We start from the raw sequence: 17,500 nt of genomic DNA, 5'->3' as shown, positions 1-17,500 counted from the left end.
ATGTTATCTTCCGATACCCATAGTAAACATGGTTATGGTTATGGTAACAAGTTCCAAGGTCAACAACCGAAAACGGAACATGAGACAATGAAGTAAAAGATTGTGGCATGTTTTGAGACCAGGAATCCCAGATGGATAAATCGTTACAAAACGTACGTTTGTTACCTTTTTCGATGGCAAAAGTGACGTAGGATTCAACCCCAATACACTCGGCGAAGTTGTTCCGATGCCTTTCGTGAAGGTGGTAGTTGGTTTCAGGTTGCAGCAAGGCCAGACGATCACGTCACGCCGGTGAACCAGTCCCAACCGACCGCACCGGGTTGGTGGTGTCTGTATGAATGTGTGCTACGCACAAGCACATATATTCTCGAAGCGATGCTTTGGCCTCGAATCGTTATTACTCGAGACGATCTCTGGAAGATTCAGCTCAGGAATATCACTGAAGGGACACACCTATTGGTACACTACAGTATTCAACTGGAAAACACTTCATCCTTTCACTACACTACAGCCATGTAAACCACAATCATTTACACCAAAAATGATAACTTTAATCTGGGGTGCACAAAGTATTCTATAACAAGCAGACTAATCCTTTCCTCGTGACCGATTCAATCGCCTCAGCTAGATTTAACACGGGTGTTCCATGATTTGCACTGTACCCGATAAGCTAGGTTCTAATAGGTTTTGTGGCGAAACGTGTAAATCTGGTACTAGAGGCACATAGTGGATTTTAGCTTAGGTCATTTAACTATTTTATGAAACACAATCAACACAAACCGATAACTAAGACAACCGATACTCTCTTCGTGACACGCTACTACTATCGCTCTGGGCCACTTTAATGGGCTAGAGACTGATTCCAACCATACACGAAGAGAGTCGGTAAAGTACTAAGCCGGTTCTCGTGCACGCATGTCTCAGCCGCTATACATGCCGCATAAACATTAGTCATACCTCATGCATCTGAATTGAGTATAAGCGATTGAGTGGGAGATTCATCGCGCCGAAAAAAAGGAACAGCAGTAAAGTAAAAGAGAACCGTAAAGAGAGGGAAATGGTGATAGAGGCGACTTCAGCCAGTTTGGCTTGAAAAATATTAAAAGGTCGAGAGTATCTGAATGCTAAAAATTAAGGTAAAATCTGTCCTCACCACACCAGAAAGCAAGAGAAAAAAGCATTGAGACACCGAGTAAAAAAATGTTGTTTGAGAACCGGTTGCGTGCGGTGTCCTCGTCTTTCATGCGTGTAACACTAACTTTCAGTAGCATCGAGCGTAACATCGAGAGCGGTTAAATACCGAGTCATTTTGTCCTGTTCATAACCGCGTTTAGTAAAAATACTACACGATGACGTATTGCTATTTATAGATCTGTTTGTACCATTTCTTCTCCAAGCATCTCACTGTATCATGATGATCAGATTGTCAGGATAACATGTAACAAAAATGGGAATTAATTCTTTTTCAATCAATCACTAAACAAAACATTTTCATTTCCCCGCGACTGTTTTTTTCAGCAGACTTCTACTAGATACCAACAATGTACGGCGTCGAAAATCTGACATTTTCCATCCCGTGTATCATCCACTCACCCAGAAGCGAAAACTATCCAACAGGAAGAATGCATTTTATTGTTTCAAAATACGATAACGTATGCAAAACGATGAAATATGCTAATGACTACTCTATTCACTGTGCCAGTCGTATATTATTAAATTCATTTTTAAGGTTCGCCGATTTTCCATTCCGCCTTTCATCAAATGTTTCTTTTTCCCAATTTGATGCATAAAGAAAGACTCCTTTCTTTATTTTTATCAGCGACATTATCACTAAGCAATCCCATTGAAGTAGCTCAAAATTCCTCGGGATCAAGGACATAATTTGCTCAACTATGCTTAGAAAATCCACACTAATCCTCCGTATCTCAGAAGAGATTCGCACAAATTCGTCGTGAACGATAACACGTCGATTATTGCATTTAATAAGATCTCTAAGTCCAGTAAAGGAGAATACATTGGTAGCGAAGCTTTTCGGTAATTTCGAACAATGAAAATAATCAACTGGATATACAAGCTACAAAGAGATGCAGGAAGTGATAGTAGATCCATAGTGAACACCAGATGTTATTAAGAATAAAAGAGTCCTCTTTGGATTAAGGTCTACTGGAATATCGTGGCGCCAACAGGTCGAGTCTTTGCAACGTTCTTGAATGTTAGCAGTTTTAGTGGCGAAAGCTGAGCCCAAGGACCAAGTGCACCCTGCCGATTTCAAATTCATATAAACAAAAACGGACGGTTTCGGTATAACTCTCAGGTGTGTGAGATTTTCCTAGTACATAGAAAGTACACTTCCACAAGTGACTCTACTGATTATCGAGAATCTTGCCCTTACTGAGGACTTTCACTGGATATGCATGAAGTTTAGGTGTCTTCTGATTAAGCGTGTACAACCAAAACTATACTATCGCATTGCTCAACTCGTGCAGAAAGCCCGAATCGGACTTATTCGCCACTTCATCTGCGTTACGAAATCCGCAAAGCGCAACTTTGATTATTTGATCAGATATAGCGTGAATTCAGGTTGAAGTCGATGCTGTGTTTGTGGATGAATTCACTGCAGCCCTCGTCCTCGGTCGGGTAGCTGCTACAGAATCGATGCAGTTTAACTGCCCGATCATTGCACTGTCCTAGAAGCTCCAATGCAAGGCACTGCCATCTTTGAGGTTGGGTAGAAAATACAGTACCATAGAGCACTGTATAAAGTGAGAGCGTGAAAGCAAAAGTAAAAATCAATACTCAAAAACTTCTATTAGATATCCCTATACTATTCGTAAAGTAAATAAAAACGTAACTAACGTAACATCCACAGTCCATTATTCAAGAAAACCCGTTCCGGTAAGACTAAATCAACATTGCACCAAAATCAAGCAAATAAGGTGGGTATGTGGGTCCGAATTAATGGCTTTGGACCATTGGGATTATTTTTTCAGAACGTAATCGAACAATGGTCTGGCAATTGGATGCCACGTACAGATTGCTGGATACTCCAAGATGCCCTGGAGGATGGCTTGAATTTGGTAAAATAAAAACCAACATCCAGTTTAACATGTTATTTGATAACGAATGATGATATTTCTTAACATGTTCTTTCATATTGATTCTCCACAAACGGCGCCGAATTTTTTTTTCTGATAAGCTATTTGAACAGTAAGCTCTATATTAGCAAACCGAAGACTATTGATGAACTAATAGCTACTATCAGATCGGAAATTGCAGCTACTATATATACTACAATTATTTTGCCTCATTCATCGAACTTTAATGCCTAATTATTGAATGATGGCTTGAAAGATATGACAAAAAAACACATATTTTCCATCTAGAAATTTGCTGAATTTGGGAGATTCTAACCAGTAAGCAAATGGAGTTTTTTGCCAGCCAAAATGGCATATTCTAAAGGCATTCGTTCAATCTTTTCCGGCAGCGCCCCGAACATCGTACAGAACCAGGACCGTCCTGCATCGTGTAATTATTCCGAAATCTTCCAGGCTTGCCGGAGATTGTTTTTTTGATTCCCCTGTTTCAAGCAGCATGTACTTACCGCACTCGGATGCTCCGTTTATTTGCTGGTCCGTCCAGGGGCGCCGGGAACGCCGGAACGTCGTTTCGTTCCTTTTGGTCGAAGACAAACTATCCGTAGTCATAACTGTAGGACGCTAGAAGGAGAATTCTATCGTCAATGTTTCAAATAGGGTTTAGTTTACTTACCAGTTTCCGACTTTTTGCAGTGACTCTTTACGGCCAAAGTTGACATCGGTTTCCAGGAAAGGGTGCAGCATCGACTAAAACGACACCAGCAACCCTAAATTCGATGTATTTGGTGCGCAAAGACAGCTTTTTAATAAATTTTTACTTACACGCAGCTACAGATTACGGATAGATGGCCTTTAAATACGGGAACTTGATTCCACGAATGCCTAAAATCCATAGATCCCGTAAAGATTCTTGTCTTTCACAAATTCGCGGTTCGGAAACTTTGTTTTTGTATAAAAAAAAACCTCGACAGTCCACGCTCGTTTCATGCTTTTTCCACATCCGTTTTTATGGTTTTCGGACGATTATTCATAGTATGAGAAATTCTCTTTTTTGGCGAAGAGTGCGCGTGTGTACGTGCAACCAAAACTGTTCGCCCGTGTACGTACACGCGATTTGACGCATGTGTGCGTGATCTCAGCTGCCAAATTACGGAGATATTAAAAAAACGGTTTTTTATTGTTATTTTGTTGTTTGGGAGTAAAATTTAAGTTTCTAGCCGCACAAAATGGAACAGTTGCTGAAACGAACCCGGAAGCAAAAAGAGTGTATGGAGAATCTCAAAAGAAGTTAGTAGTTCAAAATACATCTTATCTACGGGTTAACACCAGTCCTCTTTTCTTGCAGCAAACAAAACGCCTCTCGAAAGCGAAGACCTCATGAAGAATTTCTCCCTGTTGAGCGGTCTTTTGGAACAGGTCAACATGCGGAAGCTCAAATCTCGTCGTCAACAAAACACCTTACCTACAGCGACGGAGAAAGATGTATTAAATATGAACAAGCTGCTGGAACTTATATACGGTAGTCTTAAAGATTACACAAAACTGGAAACGTTAACGGATCACGCAGGAAGGGGAGCAAAACCGTTTGAAAAGCAAATGATAGAAATCCAACAATTAATCGATCTCATGTCTATCGAGATTACTAAACTTAAAACTGTTAGCGATGCCATTGAAGGCATTCACACTAACTATGAAACAGAAATTGGTCGTACTGCGAACGAGCCCGAGAATGAAACAGATCTCTAAAACGCCAGCAAGTGACGTGCCGGAACGACTAATACAAAATGGGCTGATTCTGCAGTTCTAACATAAAACAGGCCGCAATAAAAGAATTTTGCAAACTCCTCAACAAACGGAAGAACTCAAACATAACCGATAATTTGACTAGCCCTTCAAACACTTTATTGTTGAGAAAGGAAAACTCTCTTCGATTCTCTCTGGTATGCTCAGAATCTCTTTGTAATTCAACTTTTCATTTCACAACCCGGAACATGCGCACCTGTAGTATTGACGGCAATTATATCTATTTACCGACACTTTAACCAAATATCGGCTGTTCTCCTTCATCAAACGCAACCACGAAGCATTTTGTAAGAATCCCAATATGATCAATCTCTATATGATGTTGTGTACAAGAGAAGTTAGGAATTAGGAATTCTATACCCATGAGACTAAATTTAAAAAAATCAAACAACCGGCCAGGACATTATGTTAATGTAAACAACAGATATACACAGGCTGAGGAGAGGAACCGGAACAGGTGAGCGTTCGCCGGCAAGAATTGAACAGTAAGGCGGTTGAATGAGTCAAGTCTCTGAATAAATCTCGGCTCTCACGTGCAACGTGTGCAAGCCGGATGCTCTCCCGGCCACTTTGTGTGCTGCTTTCTATAGAAACGCATCATTAATTGGAGTAAACGCCTTTTCATCTCACAGTGTCAAGGGAATACACATTTCCAATAGTAATTGGAAAGTATTAGTGTCTAGTGAAAGGATATTATTAATGATGTTCTATAAGTGAAGGTGATTCGATGTTAAATGTGCAGCAGGTGCGATAATTCATATCATCCGGTTCCAAGCTACAAGATAGTTAAGCGACACTCAAGCGGGATAATATGATTGAGTTTTTAACATGATAATACCGAGAATCCCTTTAGTCTATAAGCATTTTGTTATCCTTGTAGTTACATACAAAACAGACTAATCAACATTTTCCACATCGTTTTAAAATACACAGAAACACGCAATTCCTGTGGTTCCGGTTATGAAGTTACCCTCACTTTTAACTTTTTGCTCTTTGCATCTCAGCTATTGAAAATGAATGTTTTCTCCCGAGAGAAGGTACAACAACGAGATAAAAGAGTAAACGAATTTCATGATGTCGTCTTAATTGATTACAAGAATGATAAAGGAAATGAGTTTTTTGTTGATTTTTATAAAATATAAATACTTATTGCATATTCTTTATTTTTGTCCGGTCCTTTATAATTAGTAATTAACCAACTAATTGACAATCCGATGCAAAATCCCCTTCGCGTTGTATCTGATTTCAGCAGATTCCAATATTAAGGTGGTTTACTTTAACAATTGTCTATCTAACAACTCATTTTGGAAAAGTTATTGGAAATTTAGTAGTTCTCTTTGCGATGAAATTGATTTCAATGCTCATTTACTCTCGGAAAATGTATTTGTAAAGGTTTTAGTAAAGGTTTTTTAGTTCTTATAATCTAAAGTTATGACGCACGTGACCAACTACTAAATTGTGCGCTTAGTGTACGATCATTCTAAAAATGAAAGTTGGCGACCACACTGGAATAATTTGAATGAAACTTTTTATAAATAAAAAAGGAATATAAACATTTCTTTGGTTTGCTTCAGGTAAATCTTAATCTAGAAACTACAACAATCCTGAACAACTTTTTTCCTGTATCTCTAACTAATTTTGACCAGCACTACTCACCTATTTACTCATCGTGATCACGCTCTTGATCACGTCTACCAAGCTTAGATCTTTTCGGCCATGCACGAACGTATTGAGGCGAGTATAAAATACCATTCTCAACTGTAACCGCTTTTCAGTTTAGTATAGATCGTGATCGCGAAAAGGTGTTGCTATTAATATAAGAAGTGAACCTAACATTACTCCTAACCTAACAACTCTATCAGTTTAAAATACCATCTATTGGTAGGCAAGTCAGTGAATTGTGAAAACGGTACAGTGACTAGGAGTACTACATGACTAATAGACCCACTTGAAACTTTATAACTGACGTTATTGTTCCGGAATTAAAAGGCATTTTGTTTTTTGTGCGCTTCGACATACACCTGCATAGGATAGGAGTAATTTATCATATTAAAAAAATTAATGCATTGTTCCTAAAAATCAATATTAATGATTTGTGATTGAAAGTTATAACAATCGTTGGAAGGATGTGCACCTTAACTTTGATGTGATCGTTGATTTTGTTGCATCAAATGTTTAGAAATCTGTAACGTATTAAAAAAAAGTTATGGAAAAAATGGTAACTAAGGATTTTCATCCAACCTCTTCAGTATCTGTTTTGAAGTTGTTTCGTTGCATACATCTGTTGATCACACGAACATATTCAGCTTCACTATACATGCTGAAACCGTTCGCTTAACGGTCGCTATTATTCAATTGAAACTCATAATCAGGTGGCTGGAGGATCCAAGAGACTGGAGCAAACATCCAAGAGTCAAACAGCACTTCATTTGTGTCCCCTTCTAGACCATGATCAAGCTTACAAAAGGATTTGGGGAAGTATGCACAAAACAGCGCACCTTAATCGCGTTTCAGTTCTTTTATTTTGTACTTGGTCTACATATCAATAGCACCATAATCATCTTGATCAGCAATGATATGGAATTGGTTTAGGCAACATTCTTGCCGTCTGCCTTGGCAGCCAAATTATCTACAATTTCTGCACATTCTAATGAAACGCTTTCGCATTTTGTTCGAAAAGCGAAATATCATAAATTGTTAAATTGTATAATATAGCTATCATTAAAAGTAAAAACAACAAATAAATTCTATCACACGGTAGCAATATTTAAACTCAATCAACTCTAGCATACATTTTTCAATGCAAATTCGTTATTTAAAAATGAAACTAGAATAATCAATAATAGAAATATTCAATATTCTATCCCTTCAATTCTTAAATAATAGATGTAATGAATTCTATAAGCAATCTAATAATTATGTGAAAAGTGATAACAAAAAACAGAAGCTGCTCGTTGAATAGAAAGTGTTTACCAAGTGAAATAAATCAGCATAAGTAGTCGTATTCTTCGATAATCAGCTGGAAATTTAAGACTCAACACAATGTTGAACGGTGTTAGGCGAAAAGTTTGTACCAGATGGCGCCTAACGACGGTTCTAGCGTATATTCTTTGTATCACGCTACGGAATAGCGTTTGGGCTAGTGAAGATGAACCGGCAGCCATCAGCTACATCAATCGTGATTCGGTAAATAAAAAAATTCTTCCCGATGTAACCACTATTGCGCTGGAGGAAAATGTACCAGAACAGTACCGGCCTGCAACAAACCGATTTTCACGACTTTGGAAGGAACACATCAATGATATCATTGGATACGACACAGTGGCAGGTGAGTAGTGGTTTGATTTTGGTGCATATTGTGTAAGCTGAACACTCCTTGAAGATAGAAAATACTATCATAGCCATATAATAAAAGAGGTAAACCTTGACGTTCTATAACAAATCGATGCTATTATTGTCATATTTGAACTGGAATAGTTATTTCTTTTAAAAATGTTGGATACTACTAAAACATTCGGGTGGGAGATTTCTGTACGAACAAAAATCTTCTCGTAAAAAAATGACGATCCAACGATGACGATACTCCAGGCAATAGCATTCATATGTTTGATTCGTCATGATTCTTGATTAACTATTCAATCCACGAATACTCGCCCAAGACTCATACGTCGTCCAAGTCTTCCACAACAAATTTTCCTGCCTTTGAAAAAGCTTTCACAAATGCCACTCACTACGTGAAACAACGCACATAAGCGGCATTATTGCATCTTATTCCTATGAAGGCAAAATAATCAACCAGTAAGATCGACAAGAAATAATGCATCTAAAATCGTAGACTAAAGCAGGCCAGAAATGTTTTTCTTGTGACGATATGTGGGAATGAGGCGACATGTGGTACACACTGTTGCCTACATGTTAAATTAATCGCTCACATTTCATTCCAAGCACATTCACATTATGCAGAACGTAAGAATGAGTCTCTGAATCTAGGTGAACCACTATGTTAACTAGGCTAAGCATGATTTTATTTTTGATCTAGAACCAGTCACATATCGACCCTGGAATGTCTGGCTCAAAACTGTACATTTTTCGTAGAGAGCTCGAAACGTGCTAGGAGATATGGTACCCGTAATTCCTCCGAACGTATTTAAAGTACTCCCATAATATAAAGCCATGTTCATACCTCTATTATTGATACAGTTTCGTTCTGCTTCAGGCTAGAAACTGTTGTTGAAATCCTTGATCGATTAAAATTATAATACGACAGAGGACAACTGCCTTTATGCATGCGAAAGTGTCATAAGTGAGCGACCTTAATAATGAATGTAGAACGCGTTGAAGTCGTTTTCAAGGAATTAGTAAAATAAGAAATTCCAGTTCATAATACTTCAGACTAGAGATCAATAGTTGCTGTAGAATGCATCATTCAATGTTTGCATATAAGAAAATTTGAATTAGTTGCTGGCAATTTTTGCTTTTAATGGGCGCCTAAAAACCAAGCTAATCGGTAAGAAGCTATGCGAATTCATATAATTTTTTATTAACTATACTCTAAACATAATTTTCATGCAAGTGTTCTACTGCCAACAAAGATTTGAAAATTTATTGTGAGATAGAAAAAATCTTGACTAACGTTGTGAAACAAGCACAGGAGCTAAGTGAAATGACTCATTATGTTTCTGCACTTCCATTATGTTTCCAATAAAAGTAATATTTATGAATGGACATAATAATAATATATTATATGTTTTGATACATAATCGTTTGTGTTACATATTTCCAACAAGATTTTTCTAAAACAAACAAAATCCTTTATTCTACAGATACTGCTTTTACGTTGATTATACCCGATAAGATCCACGATGACGCCTTCGAAAAAAATGAAACGAAAATTCGAGAGTTTTTATTCGATCATATTGTACCGGGTGCCCTGATGGAGGTGAAAGATCAAAACACCTACATCAATCTTAACCAACGCCCAGTGCATGTGAATCTATCCTGCATCGATATGCTAATGGCCTATGAAATTAATCAAAGTGCGAAGGTGTTAACGAAACGCCACATTACGGAGCATCTCAACTTGGTATTTATAGTTGGAAACTTGACAAATTGGCATGCACAAAATGTTTCTACCAATAAACTAAACAAACGTAATATCCAGGAAAACAATCGGTAAGATTTAGTTACAATTTCTCATCCTACACATTTGCCTAATAAACTATACAATTTCTTTCATATTCCTAAGCTATAATGAACCTCAACGACTAGAAATGAAAAATATTACAAAAGAACTGGCTAGTAATAGAGAAAATCGTATTGGACAACATGTAACGAATTTTTTGGCCGGTATGAAATCCGGTACCAAAGTGTTCCAGCACTTTTTCTCCAGCTCAAATCTCAGTCAGCTAATCGACGATAGCTCATACATGGTGCTGATACCATCAGACACAGCGTTTCAACGGTGGCATCCGATCGATTGGGGATTCTATCCTTTCTCAGTGCAAGAATTCACTGAATCAGTACTACGAAATCATTTCATACGTATCAGACAACCACTACGGATGGCTGATCTGCGAGCTGCGCATGCTGTACATCGTTTAAAAACGCTTGGCGGAGAGTACGTTGTACTTAAAAGTAAACGTGAGTATAACAGTAAAAAAAATCGTTGCATAAATTATGTTCAATAAAATTTTGTACCTGCTTCTTTTCGAAATCTGATACTAGCATCTCCCAACGCAAACAATGTAACCATTCTATCCGCTTATACGCTTTCGAATGGGATCGAAGTATTCATATTATCTGAAGTTCTGTTTGTATCGGAGTCCATCGTATCACGGTTGCATCAGGTAGGTTATAATGTTTAGAAGCACTATACAAGTTAATATACACCTGATCATTGCAGATGCACAAGGACAAAGAGACACCTCCCTTACTGGCGTTCCCTTGGTTCGGTGCACAATTTCTATCTCATTCCTTCCTCGCCTTAGAGCGTGACACACGATTCACGCAAATCACGCGCTTTCTTAATACAGCCGAAATAGCGCAATTCATTTCCGGATCAAACTATACATTCTTTGTGCCTACTGACGAGGCTTTTGAGCGTTACAGTTTTGATCTGTTGCCAGATGCAGTCCTCGCCTCAGAGAAAGGCATCAATATGCTTCTGAACCATTTCATTCGTGGCCGGCTGTACGACCGCGACCTCAAGCAAGGAGAAGTGTTTGACACGGTAGGCGGAATGCCGGTAAAAGTACAACGCTCGTTTGAAAATAATATCACTGTGAACAACGCTCATATCGTTGAATCTGAAGTATTTGTCTACAACCTTGGAACCATGTTTTACGTTGATGATATACTATACCCAGAATTGCTGAAAGATGAAGTAAAGGCCATTACTGAGTTGAAAACAGTCGAGCGTGATATTCCGGCCACTGTCCCAGGAACCAGCAGTGGCGATATTTACACAACAGAGCAAAGCGCACTATTTACCGATCGGTTCACTTCCACGACTCACCGGTCGTCATTGTATGGTTTACTTACTACGAATGCAGATGTAGAGTTTATTCCTTTGGACGCGACCGAGTCGAGCATAAATAGCAATCGAGAGGACAGTGTCCTCTTACAAGATGATGAAGTTATTACACCAAAAGCTCTTCCTCTCCGATATTTTTATGAATCACAGAAAAAATAAGTCGACATCAACTCCATTTGTCCAGATTAATCGTCTCCGTCGGCATGTTGCAATTGATCGGATTTAGAAAAATAAAGCACAAGGGCATTTCCTTACATCATTGGATTGAGATGGCTGCTCTTAAACTCTTTGCTCTTGACTCAAGATCGGAATTGGAATACCATTTGTTTATTGTATTCATTGGCCATATTTGTTTTATTTTATAGATTGCTAGGTACCTTATAAGTGATGCATATATTGCATTTGCGGGAGTGTCGAATATTGGTCAAACTAATAGTAATACTCTGATTGCTCGTCATTGTTGGTTCTTGGAAATTCAATTGAAATCACGTATATATGTTTTACGCCAGCAGCGTTATATATGAACTGGGTTAACAATAGGAAAAGGATATGTTGAACGGAGAAACATAAGCTAAAGCGGCTTCCTTATCCAGAAAAGAAAAAACAAATTATGTATGAGTTTATGCTCAACCGAGCTGCAATTAGTAACCGTAACATTAATTTCCGGAATCTCATTAAGTTAAGGTATGTGAGTAACAGTAAAGCATAGGGTAGGTACGGCAACCCATCAGTAATTATTTATAACTCTGACTTCCAAATGAAAGGGCCGATGCACCTTACTTCTATGTTAAAAATTAAAATTTCATTCCTGTTCAACTTTGACCAAAGAAGTGAAAGTGGTAACACATTCGCTTACTTGGAATACAAAATGGAAACATATCAGACATAACATTACCGCCAAAACTGCATATTCAAAAAAATTAACAATCAGTCGGAGAAAGCAATGTTTGATGATTCCGATTCCTGACGTTGCGTAGAAATGTTATTCAAAAAATAAATGAAAAAACAAACTTTTTTAAGTGGAATCCTCATTGTTCTAGAATATTATCAACCTTCAAAACCTACATCCATGGTTTAGTCCTTTTTGCTTCAATGTATTTTCTCAATTTCAGCCTTCCACTTCCACTCCGGCTATCTGGAATATCAATAAAAATTTATGCATCCGATTGAGAGATGGATCGCCACCGTGTATGCTGCGCCAGGATCGGTACGCCAAAATCTTCGCACTTCTGGATGTATTGCAAATTTTTTTAGACAATGTAATTATTGCATTGAATGTTTGCTAGATGCTGTCCTCCAATAATTTTCAACATTTGATTTTTGATGTTTTGTCGGCATCTTGAATTTTTGGTTTCATTCTTCGTTTATTGTTCTAATTACTGAACATGATGGTTCACTGCATCAAAAAGGCTTCCTTTGTGATCAGAAACATTTGGGCGGGATTCGTAAGTGCAGATTGTTACTCCATGATGATGTGCTTCGCTGAATTCGCCTTTCAACCCGATGTAGTACACTTTCGTTTGGTCATTGCCAAAATTAGATGAGATGTGCAACGATAGATGGTGCACATTTGCAAACGTTACCACTCTAAATCCAGGATCGTACATCAAAAACGCTAATGAGAAAAGACCTAGCAGTTTCATGTAAAAAAGCACTTACTTGGTCGCGTATTCTACTACTCCGTTGGTATCATCGGCCAGCGAGATTTCTTGATCAGCCGGGGCCGATAAATCATCAAATGTCATTTTCTGGCGGTTTTTGTACAGCCGCATGGTTTTGGGGCTTGATCCATTATCGCCGCCAATAATTATGATTCCCTTTAATTTTACATTTCCTGTGAAGGGAATGTTGAACAAGAGCTCTTCATCAGCATCACTCGTTACAAACTGCAAGGAAAGCAAGAGATCCGTGTACAGAAATGTTTGTATTCCATCTTCCGATTATAATGCAGTTGTACCTTGTCGTCGCTTAGTCTATCATGATAGGCTTTGAAAACAGTCTTGCCGGAGCCTTCGATTTCCTCATTCAAACATTCAATATTCGCCATATCAATTTTTTGGTATAAACTGTATTGAATCCCCATTTCCAGTTCATTATCAATACCAATAGCCGCATGTTCGCAGCTATTGCCGTGAGAATGTCCGTGAGGCATTATATATTCTTCCTGTGGATTGCAAACCAAATGTACACGACACTACTTAGAATCTTCGGCAAACCAAACATTTCGCTCTAAATTTCAGTAGTTCGTGCGGGGTTTCTTAAAGTATTTCAACCTAGACCTTTTCGTACAGCTGTTTTGTGATACTATCTACCCTACTCACTCTTCACAGTCCAGCGGAAGGTTCTCTGCCCTGTTTAATTTAATTTGTTGGAAGTTTTCCGATTGCTTGGCTTTCCACCTCTGCTGGAAGAAGAAAAAATGGTAATTCCGGGCGGATCAAACCAAAGAAAAACAATCCTTTCCTCACCAATTTTTCAGGAACGGCTTATTCATCGCGAAACCAAACGCATTGGTATGCGAGACATATCGCCCTGGTGTGCGTGTCATCCACCTCCACCCGGTAGGCCCACCCCGATGAAATATATATATTTTATTTAAACAAAAAATTTATATTTTACTTACTATTTCGATTTCATCAACTGCGGCACTATGGCGGCACATACGCACTCTTATTAACATTGATTATATTAATGGTTTCGGTTCGTCCCGGACTGGTGGTGGCAATACCCGGGCCAGCGTACCGGTGGCCGATGGTTCGCTGTTACCGGTGTTACCGTTACTATTCGATGCGGATTGTCTCGCCTGCGCTCCGGTTGCCGTCTCGTCCGTTTTCTGTTTCGCATCGGTGGACTTGATCGTTGCATGTTAACCTTCCGCTTCCGCTTCCGCTTTCGCGGCCGCTTCATCAATCCAGTAAGACGGAAAATTGACGATTATGGTTGTCCGGATTCTAGGTTGCACGTGTACGGAATGGATCAATCGTCCAACTGTAGTGTCCTTGGGAGAAATCCAAACCGGTGTACCGACATCGCAAAATAGACGACCTCCATGCCCATATCTCGTTTACCGTCGAACAGATAATCGACGTGCTATCTGGCCGACCTCAAGGGAGTCGCTATAATCAGAATGCCAAACAGGGCCTTAATTTCGGTTTCATCCCTCGGATTTGCATCGTCATCGTGCGCGTAGTTGCTCTGTTCAAGCTTGACGCTCATTCCTGTATTCTGGTCATCGTTACGATAATATCAGCGTCGAGATATAGAGTAACCCGGACCGAGCTACCTTGTGACCGACGAGAGTAGTGTTGCCTTGATCATATGGCATTCGTTCACTCGTCCACACAGAGTTGTCCAAAGCAAAAATACAGGGTTCTAGGCTTAGCAGCTCATTCTTTTGCTTGACATTCAGTTTCTCGGCCTCTTCCTGTTCGATTTACTCTGCTACGTTAGTTATCAAATCTTCATCATCATTCGCAGGATTCATTTCCGTCTTCCATATATCACTGCAGCTCATTTTTGAATGTCGCTAAAAGGTTAAACTGGGGTTTATTTTATTGACCACTTTCCTGCACGGTGCGAAATGCGAACCACACGTTACAGCACAATCAGGACGATTGTAGGAATCAAGGCAAACTCTTGGGGTTTTCGGAAACGAGGACAAAAGGGTTTTCTCTCGTAGATAGTAGCTGAGTAGAAGACGACTATTTCTTTGCATTTACTTGGCCTATTCTGGATATTAGAATCAATCAAATGATAGTTTCGGATCGAATAAAAATAAACGTTATATTAATTCGTTTAATATGTTTTGCTTTATCATATTTTCATGACGAATCGCCGATATCTCTTTGCACTACAAGCCAAAGTAATTTATAAATAATATTTTCAAATAATTTTGTAAACTAAAGGCAACTTCCACGGTAACACAAAATGTAACATTGATAGCCGTTTCGTAAATTATAAACGTTTCATTATTAACCTAAAGTACATTACATGCCATCACAATTCTCTACGCAGTTTCTTCCTGCATTTGATACCGACTTTGTGAATCCAACATGTTCCAGCAAAAAGTAACATCTTTCATATTTTGGTTAGAAATTCTAATTTAATTTGGTTATGTCAAAACTAAAGGGTGTATTTCGGACTCGCTAAGCATTCATTCGATATATCCTACAAATTGTTCGTATTGCTCATGGCCGCAACATTATTTCTTATTTCTAATTGCTTGAAGCCAAAATGTCATAATTTAAAAGCGTCTGTCATCTGTAAGTTCATATCCATAACTTCGCTGTACACATCTGATAAGCATGGAGCAAGGATCCTGTTGCATGTTGTATCTTCTGCTGGTTTGGTCATGATAATAACACACACATATGATTTTATGGATGTCAACAGAGCAAATCATTGAAAATCTAGCTGAACATAACATAACTTTATCACACGCTATTATTTGATATTGCAGAATATTATGCATCAGACTAATTGTAACAGTACACACAAATCGTCCTTAGATTATTACGACTTTTTGACATTTGTTCATAAGATACTCTTTTGTTATGCGTGATCCAGGATGAAACTGTAGATGAGACACTTGTTCACTATTTCACCCTCATCATGTAACTTTTGGTATTTAGTCCATTCATGCATGGTGGGAGGCAACAATCTTTCCTAGATACCGTTTGGTTTAAGCAATAAGCAGCAATTCACATGAAACACTTAGAAATGTTATGTTGCAAGGATTATGAAATAAACAACGACGACGCTATAATCACTAATTCAGAGTATTTAAAAAATCCATTGAACAATTTAAATATTTCAATATTCAATAACAATATTATGTCTATTATGCAAGTGGTATGCATGCAAGACGCGAAGCGACATTTAACATCAATTGTATCCAATAGCAGGCAAAACGTTGTACAGAATTTATATTTCAGTGATCAGGACTGGCATTACTCAATAGTACCTCCTCGTTTGTCAAGAAATTTACATATTTTCCAAATGGAATGTTTTGTTATATGCCGTGCTTCAGATTTCGAATGGGCTCGTGTAAAGATTTTAAATCTTCTGCGTTAATGTTCAGTAAACCTTTCTACAAGTATGGGATGAATTATATGTGCATCAAGTTGCTTCTATAGTGATTGTGCACTGATTATGGCAATTTATTTAAGCAAGGAATTTAGTATTATATACGTTTCGTCATTTAAATCGCTGTATATTTTATCATTCAAATCGCTGCACATTCGTTGTATCAAGTCATTCTATTTGAGGTTTATCTAAATACACATTTCACTATCAAACACATTAGATATGACTTACACTGTTGGCAAAACTATTTGTCAAAAAATACTATAGTTTGTTTCGATGTATAAAGGAAACATGCTCATTGCACAAAATCATATCTTTCCGAGCTCTCATAATAGAGACGTAGAACTGATAACTGTTAGCTACAGAGAAGTGAGTCTCAGCCTTACGATTATACCATCTAGCTTTTTTATTAATGTTTTGGTTATGCAACCACAATTCTGATGGTGATGGTTCTCAGATGGTGTCTATAAATTCTGATGAACTGATTAATCAATTATGAATGGCTATGAACGAGTTTTCTTCATGTGAAATGCGTTGTAATCCACAAGTTCCCTTAAAAATGTTCCATCAAGCAAAACGTACCCTACCTCACGGGTGTCAAGAGTGTTTTCACCCAACTAACTATACAGCAAACCAGAACAAGATATGTTCTAGGATTCGCTTAACATAATCGTCTAATCAGACACATCATTCGTTCCATATCAACATAATGTTTGATCAGAATGTTGTATAAATTTAGTGTTGGAAAACATTGCTCTCTTCTCAAGGTCTAAATCGCAAGTAAATGGATAATTTAAAGTTGCTTGTAGATTTACAATGTGTTTACTAATTATTACTGATGTACACAATAAGTCAACTCGGCGCACAGGCGATTTACCGTTTTTGCTCCTTTCAAAGTTTTATGCACCCACAAAACCATAAACTTCGAGCACGCGAATTTCGAAATCACCCGAAGCGCAAAGTGGCGGATTATTGAAGGTTTGGC

General features: G+C 38.2%; 5 protein-coding genes across 17 annotated transcripts in view; 2 read left to right on the top strand and 3 right to left on the bottom strand.

Annotated features, from left to right (window-relative positions):
* The window catches only part of LOC125950231 (dnaJ protein homolog 1), a 13,854-nt gene extending 9,835 nt beyond the window's left edge, over positions 1 to 4,019 (bottom strand). The window contains exons 1-3 of one of the 2 annotated variants that reach the window (XM_049678023.1): positions 3,918 to 4,019; positions 3,769 to 3,842; positions 3,602 to 3,716 (exon numbers count right to left, since the gene is read on the bottom strand). The gene's annotated coding sequence lies outside the window, so the exon portion shown is untranslated. Of the gene's footprint in view, positions 1 to 165; positions 506 to 780; positions 873 to 3,601; positions 3,717 to 3,768; positions 3,843 to 3,917 lie in introns of those variants that run through there. The other variant, XM_049678022.1, reaches the window with a different exon arrangement.
* A 227-nt stretch (positions 4,020 to 4,246) lies between these two features.
* Positions 4,247 to 4,863, top strand: LOC125949608 (uncharacterized). Its single transcript, XM_049676795.1, has 2 exons — positions 4,247 to 4,382; positions 4,441 to 4,863. Exons 1-2 carry the CDS (start codon positions 4,322 to 4,324, stop codon positions 4,839 to 4,841), a joined length of 462 nt encoding a protein of 153 aa, XP_049532752.1. The 5' UTR covers positions 4,247 to 4,321; the 3' UTR covers positions 4,842 to 4,863.
* Positions 4,864 to 5,504: 641 nt separating this feature from the next.
* On the top strand, positions 5,505 to 11,589 carry LOC125949604 (uncharacterized). 6 transcript variants are annotated; one of them, XM_049676784.1, is made up of 6 exons: positions 5,505 to 5,617; positions 7,785 to 8,226; positions 9,722 to 10,070; positions 10,144 to 10,538; positions 10,623 to 10,744; positions 10,801 to 11,589. In XM_049676784.1, the coding sequence occupies exons 2-6, from the start codon at positions 7,941 to 7,943 to the stop codon at positions 11,587 to 11,589; spliced, it is 1,941 nt and encodes a 646-aa protein (XP_049532741.1). In that variant the 5' UTR covers positions 5,505 to 5,617; positions 7,785 to 7,940. The 6 variants fall into 6 exon arrangements, with proteins under 6 accessions (XP_049532741.1, XP_049532742.1, XP_049532739.1 ...); XM_049676785.1 differs by lacking the exon at positions 5,505 to 5,617 and adding an exon at positions 5,661 to 5,683; XM_049676782.1 differs by lacking the exon at positions 5,505 to 5,617 and adding an exon at positions 6,646 to 6,779.
* Positions 11,590 to 11,931: 342 nt separating this feature from the next.
* On the bottom strand, positions 11,932 to 15,109 carry LOC125949607 (PITH domain-containing protein GA19395). 2 transcript variants are annotated; one of them, XM_049676794.1, is made up of 6 exons: positions 14,054 to 15,109; positions 13,899 to 13,982; positions 13,752 to 13,834; positions 13,388 to 13,594; positions 13,090 to 13,316; positions 11,932 to 13,017 (listed from the first exon to the last, which is right to left on the bottom strand). In XM_049676794.1, exons 4-6 carry the CDS (start codon positions 13,580 to 13,582, stop codon positions 12,807 to 12,809), a joined length of 633 nt encoding a protein of 210 aa, XP_049532751.1. In that variant the 5' UTR covers positions 13,583 to 13,594; positions 13,752 to 13,834; positions 13,899 to 13,982; positions 14,054 to 15,109; the 3' UTR covers positions 11,932 to 12,806. The 2 variants fall into 2 exon arrangements, with proteins under 2 accessions (XP_049532751.1, XP_049532750.1); XM_049676793.1 differs by having other exon boundaries at positions 13,752 to 13,831.
* Positions 15,110 to 15,205: 96 nt separating this feature from the next.
* Positions 15,206 to 17,500, bottom strand: part of LOC125949606 (GTPase-activating protein skywalker) — a 15,763-nt gene continuing 13,468 nt past the window's right edge. For all 6 annotated transcript variants that reach the window (XM_049676788.1, XM_049676790.1, XM_049676789.1 and 3 more), the window contains one exon: positions 15,206 to 17,500. This exon is cut by the window's right edge and continues 56 nt beyond it. In XM_049676788.1, coding sequence (XP_049532745.1) covers positions 17,415 to 17,500 — 86 coding nt within the window. In that variant the 3' untranslated portion in view covers positions 15,206 to 17,414.

The sequence above is a fragment of the Anopheles darlingi genome, chromosome 2 (genome assembly GCF_943734745.1).
Source record: "Anopheles darlingi chromosome 2, idAnoDarlMG_H_01, whole genome shotgun sequence".
NCBI classification, from domain to species: Eukaryota; Metazoa; Arthropoda; class Insecta; order Diptera; family Culicidae; genus Anopheles; species Anopheles darlingi.
This window is presented reverse-complemented; position numbering and strand designations above follow the sequence as displayed.

Excerpts from the sequence above, each read along its gene's own strand:
- LOC125949608 (XM_049676795.1), top strand. The coding sequence starts at position 4,322 with ATGGAACAGTTGCTGAAACGAACCCGGAAGCAAAAAGAGTGTATGGAG. Across the intron at positions 4,383-4,440 it reads TATGGAGAATCTCAAAAGAA|CAAACAAAACGCCTCTCGAA; the intron begins GTTAGTAGTTCA and ends CTTTTCTTGCAG.
- LOC125949607 (XM_049676794.1), bottom strand. The coding sequence starts at position 13,582 with ATGCCTCACGGACATTCTCACGGCAATAGCTGCGAACATGCGGCTATT. Across the intron at positions 13,317-13,387 it reads ATAGACTAAGCGACGACAAG|TTTGTAACGAGTGATGCTGA; the intron begins GTACAACTGCAT and ends CTTTCCTTGCAG. Across the intron at positions 13,018-13,089 it reads GTAGTAGAATACGCGACCAA|AGTGGTAACGTTTGCAAATG; the intron begins GTAAGTGCTTTT and ends TCCTGGATTTAG.
- LOC125949604 (XM_049676784.1), top strand. The coding sequence starts at position 7,941 with ATGTTGAACGGTGTTAGGCGAAAAGTTTGTACCAGATGGCGCCTAACG. Across the intron at positions 10,071-10,143 it reads AATATCCAGGAAAACAATCG|CTATAATGAACCTCAACGAC; the intron begins GTAAGATTTAGT and ends CATATTCCTAAG. Across the intron at positions 10,745-10,800 it reads TCGTATCACGGTTGCATCAG|ATGCACAAGGACAAAGAGAC; the intron begins GTAGGTTATAAT and ends TGATCATTGCAG.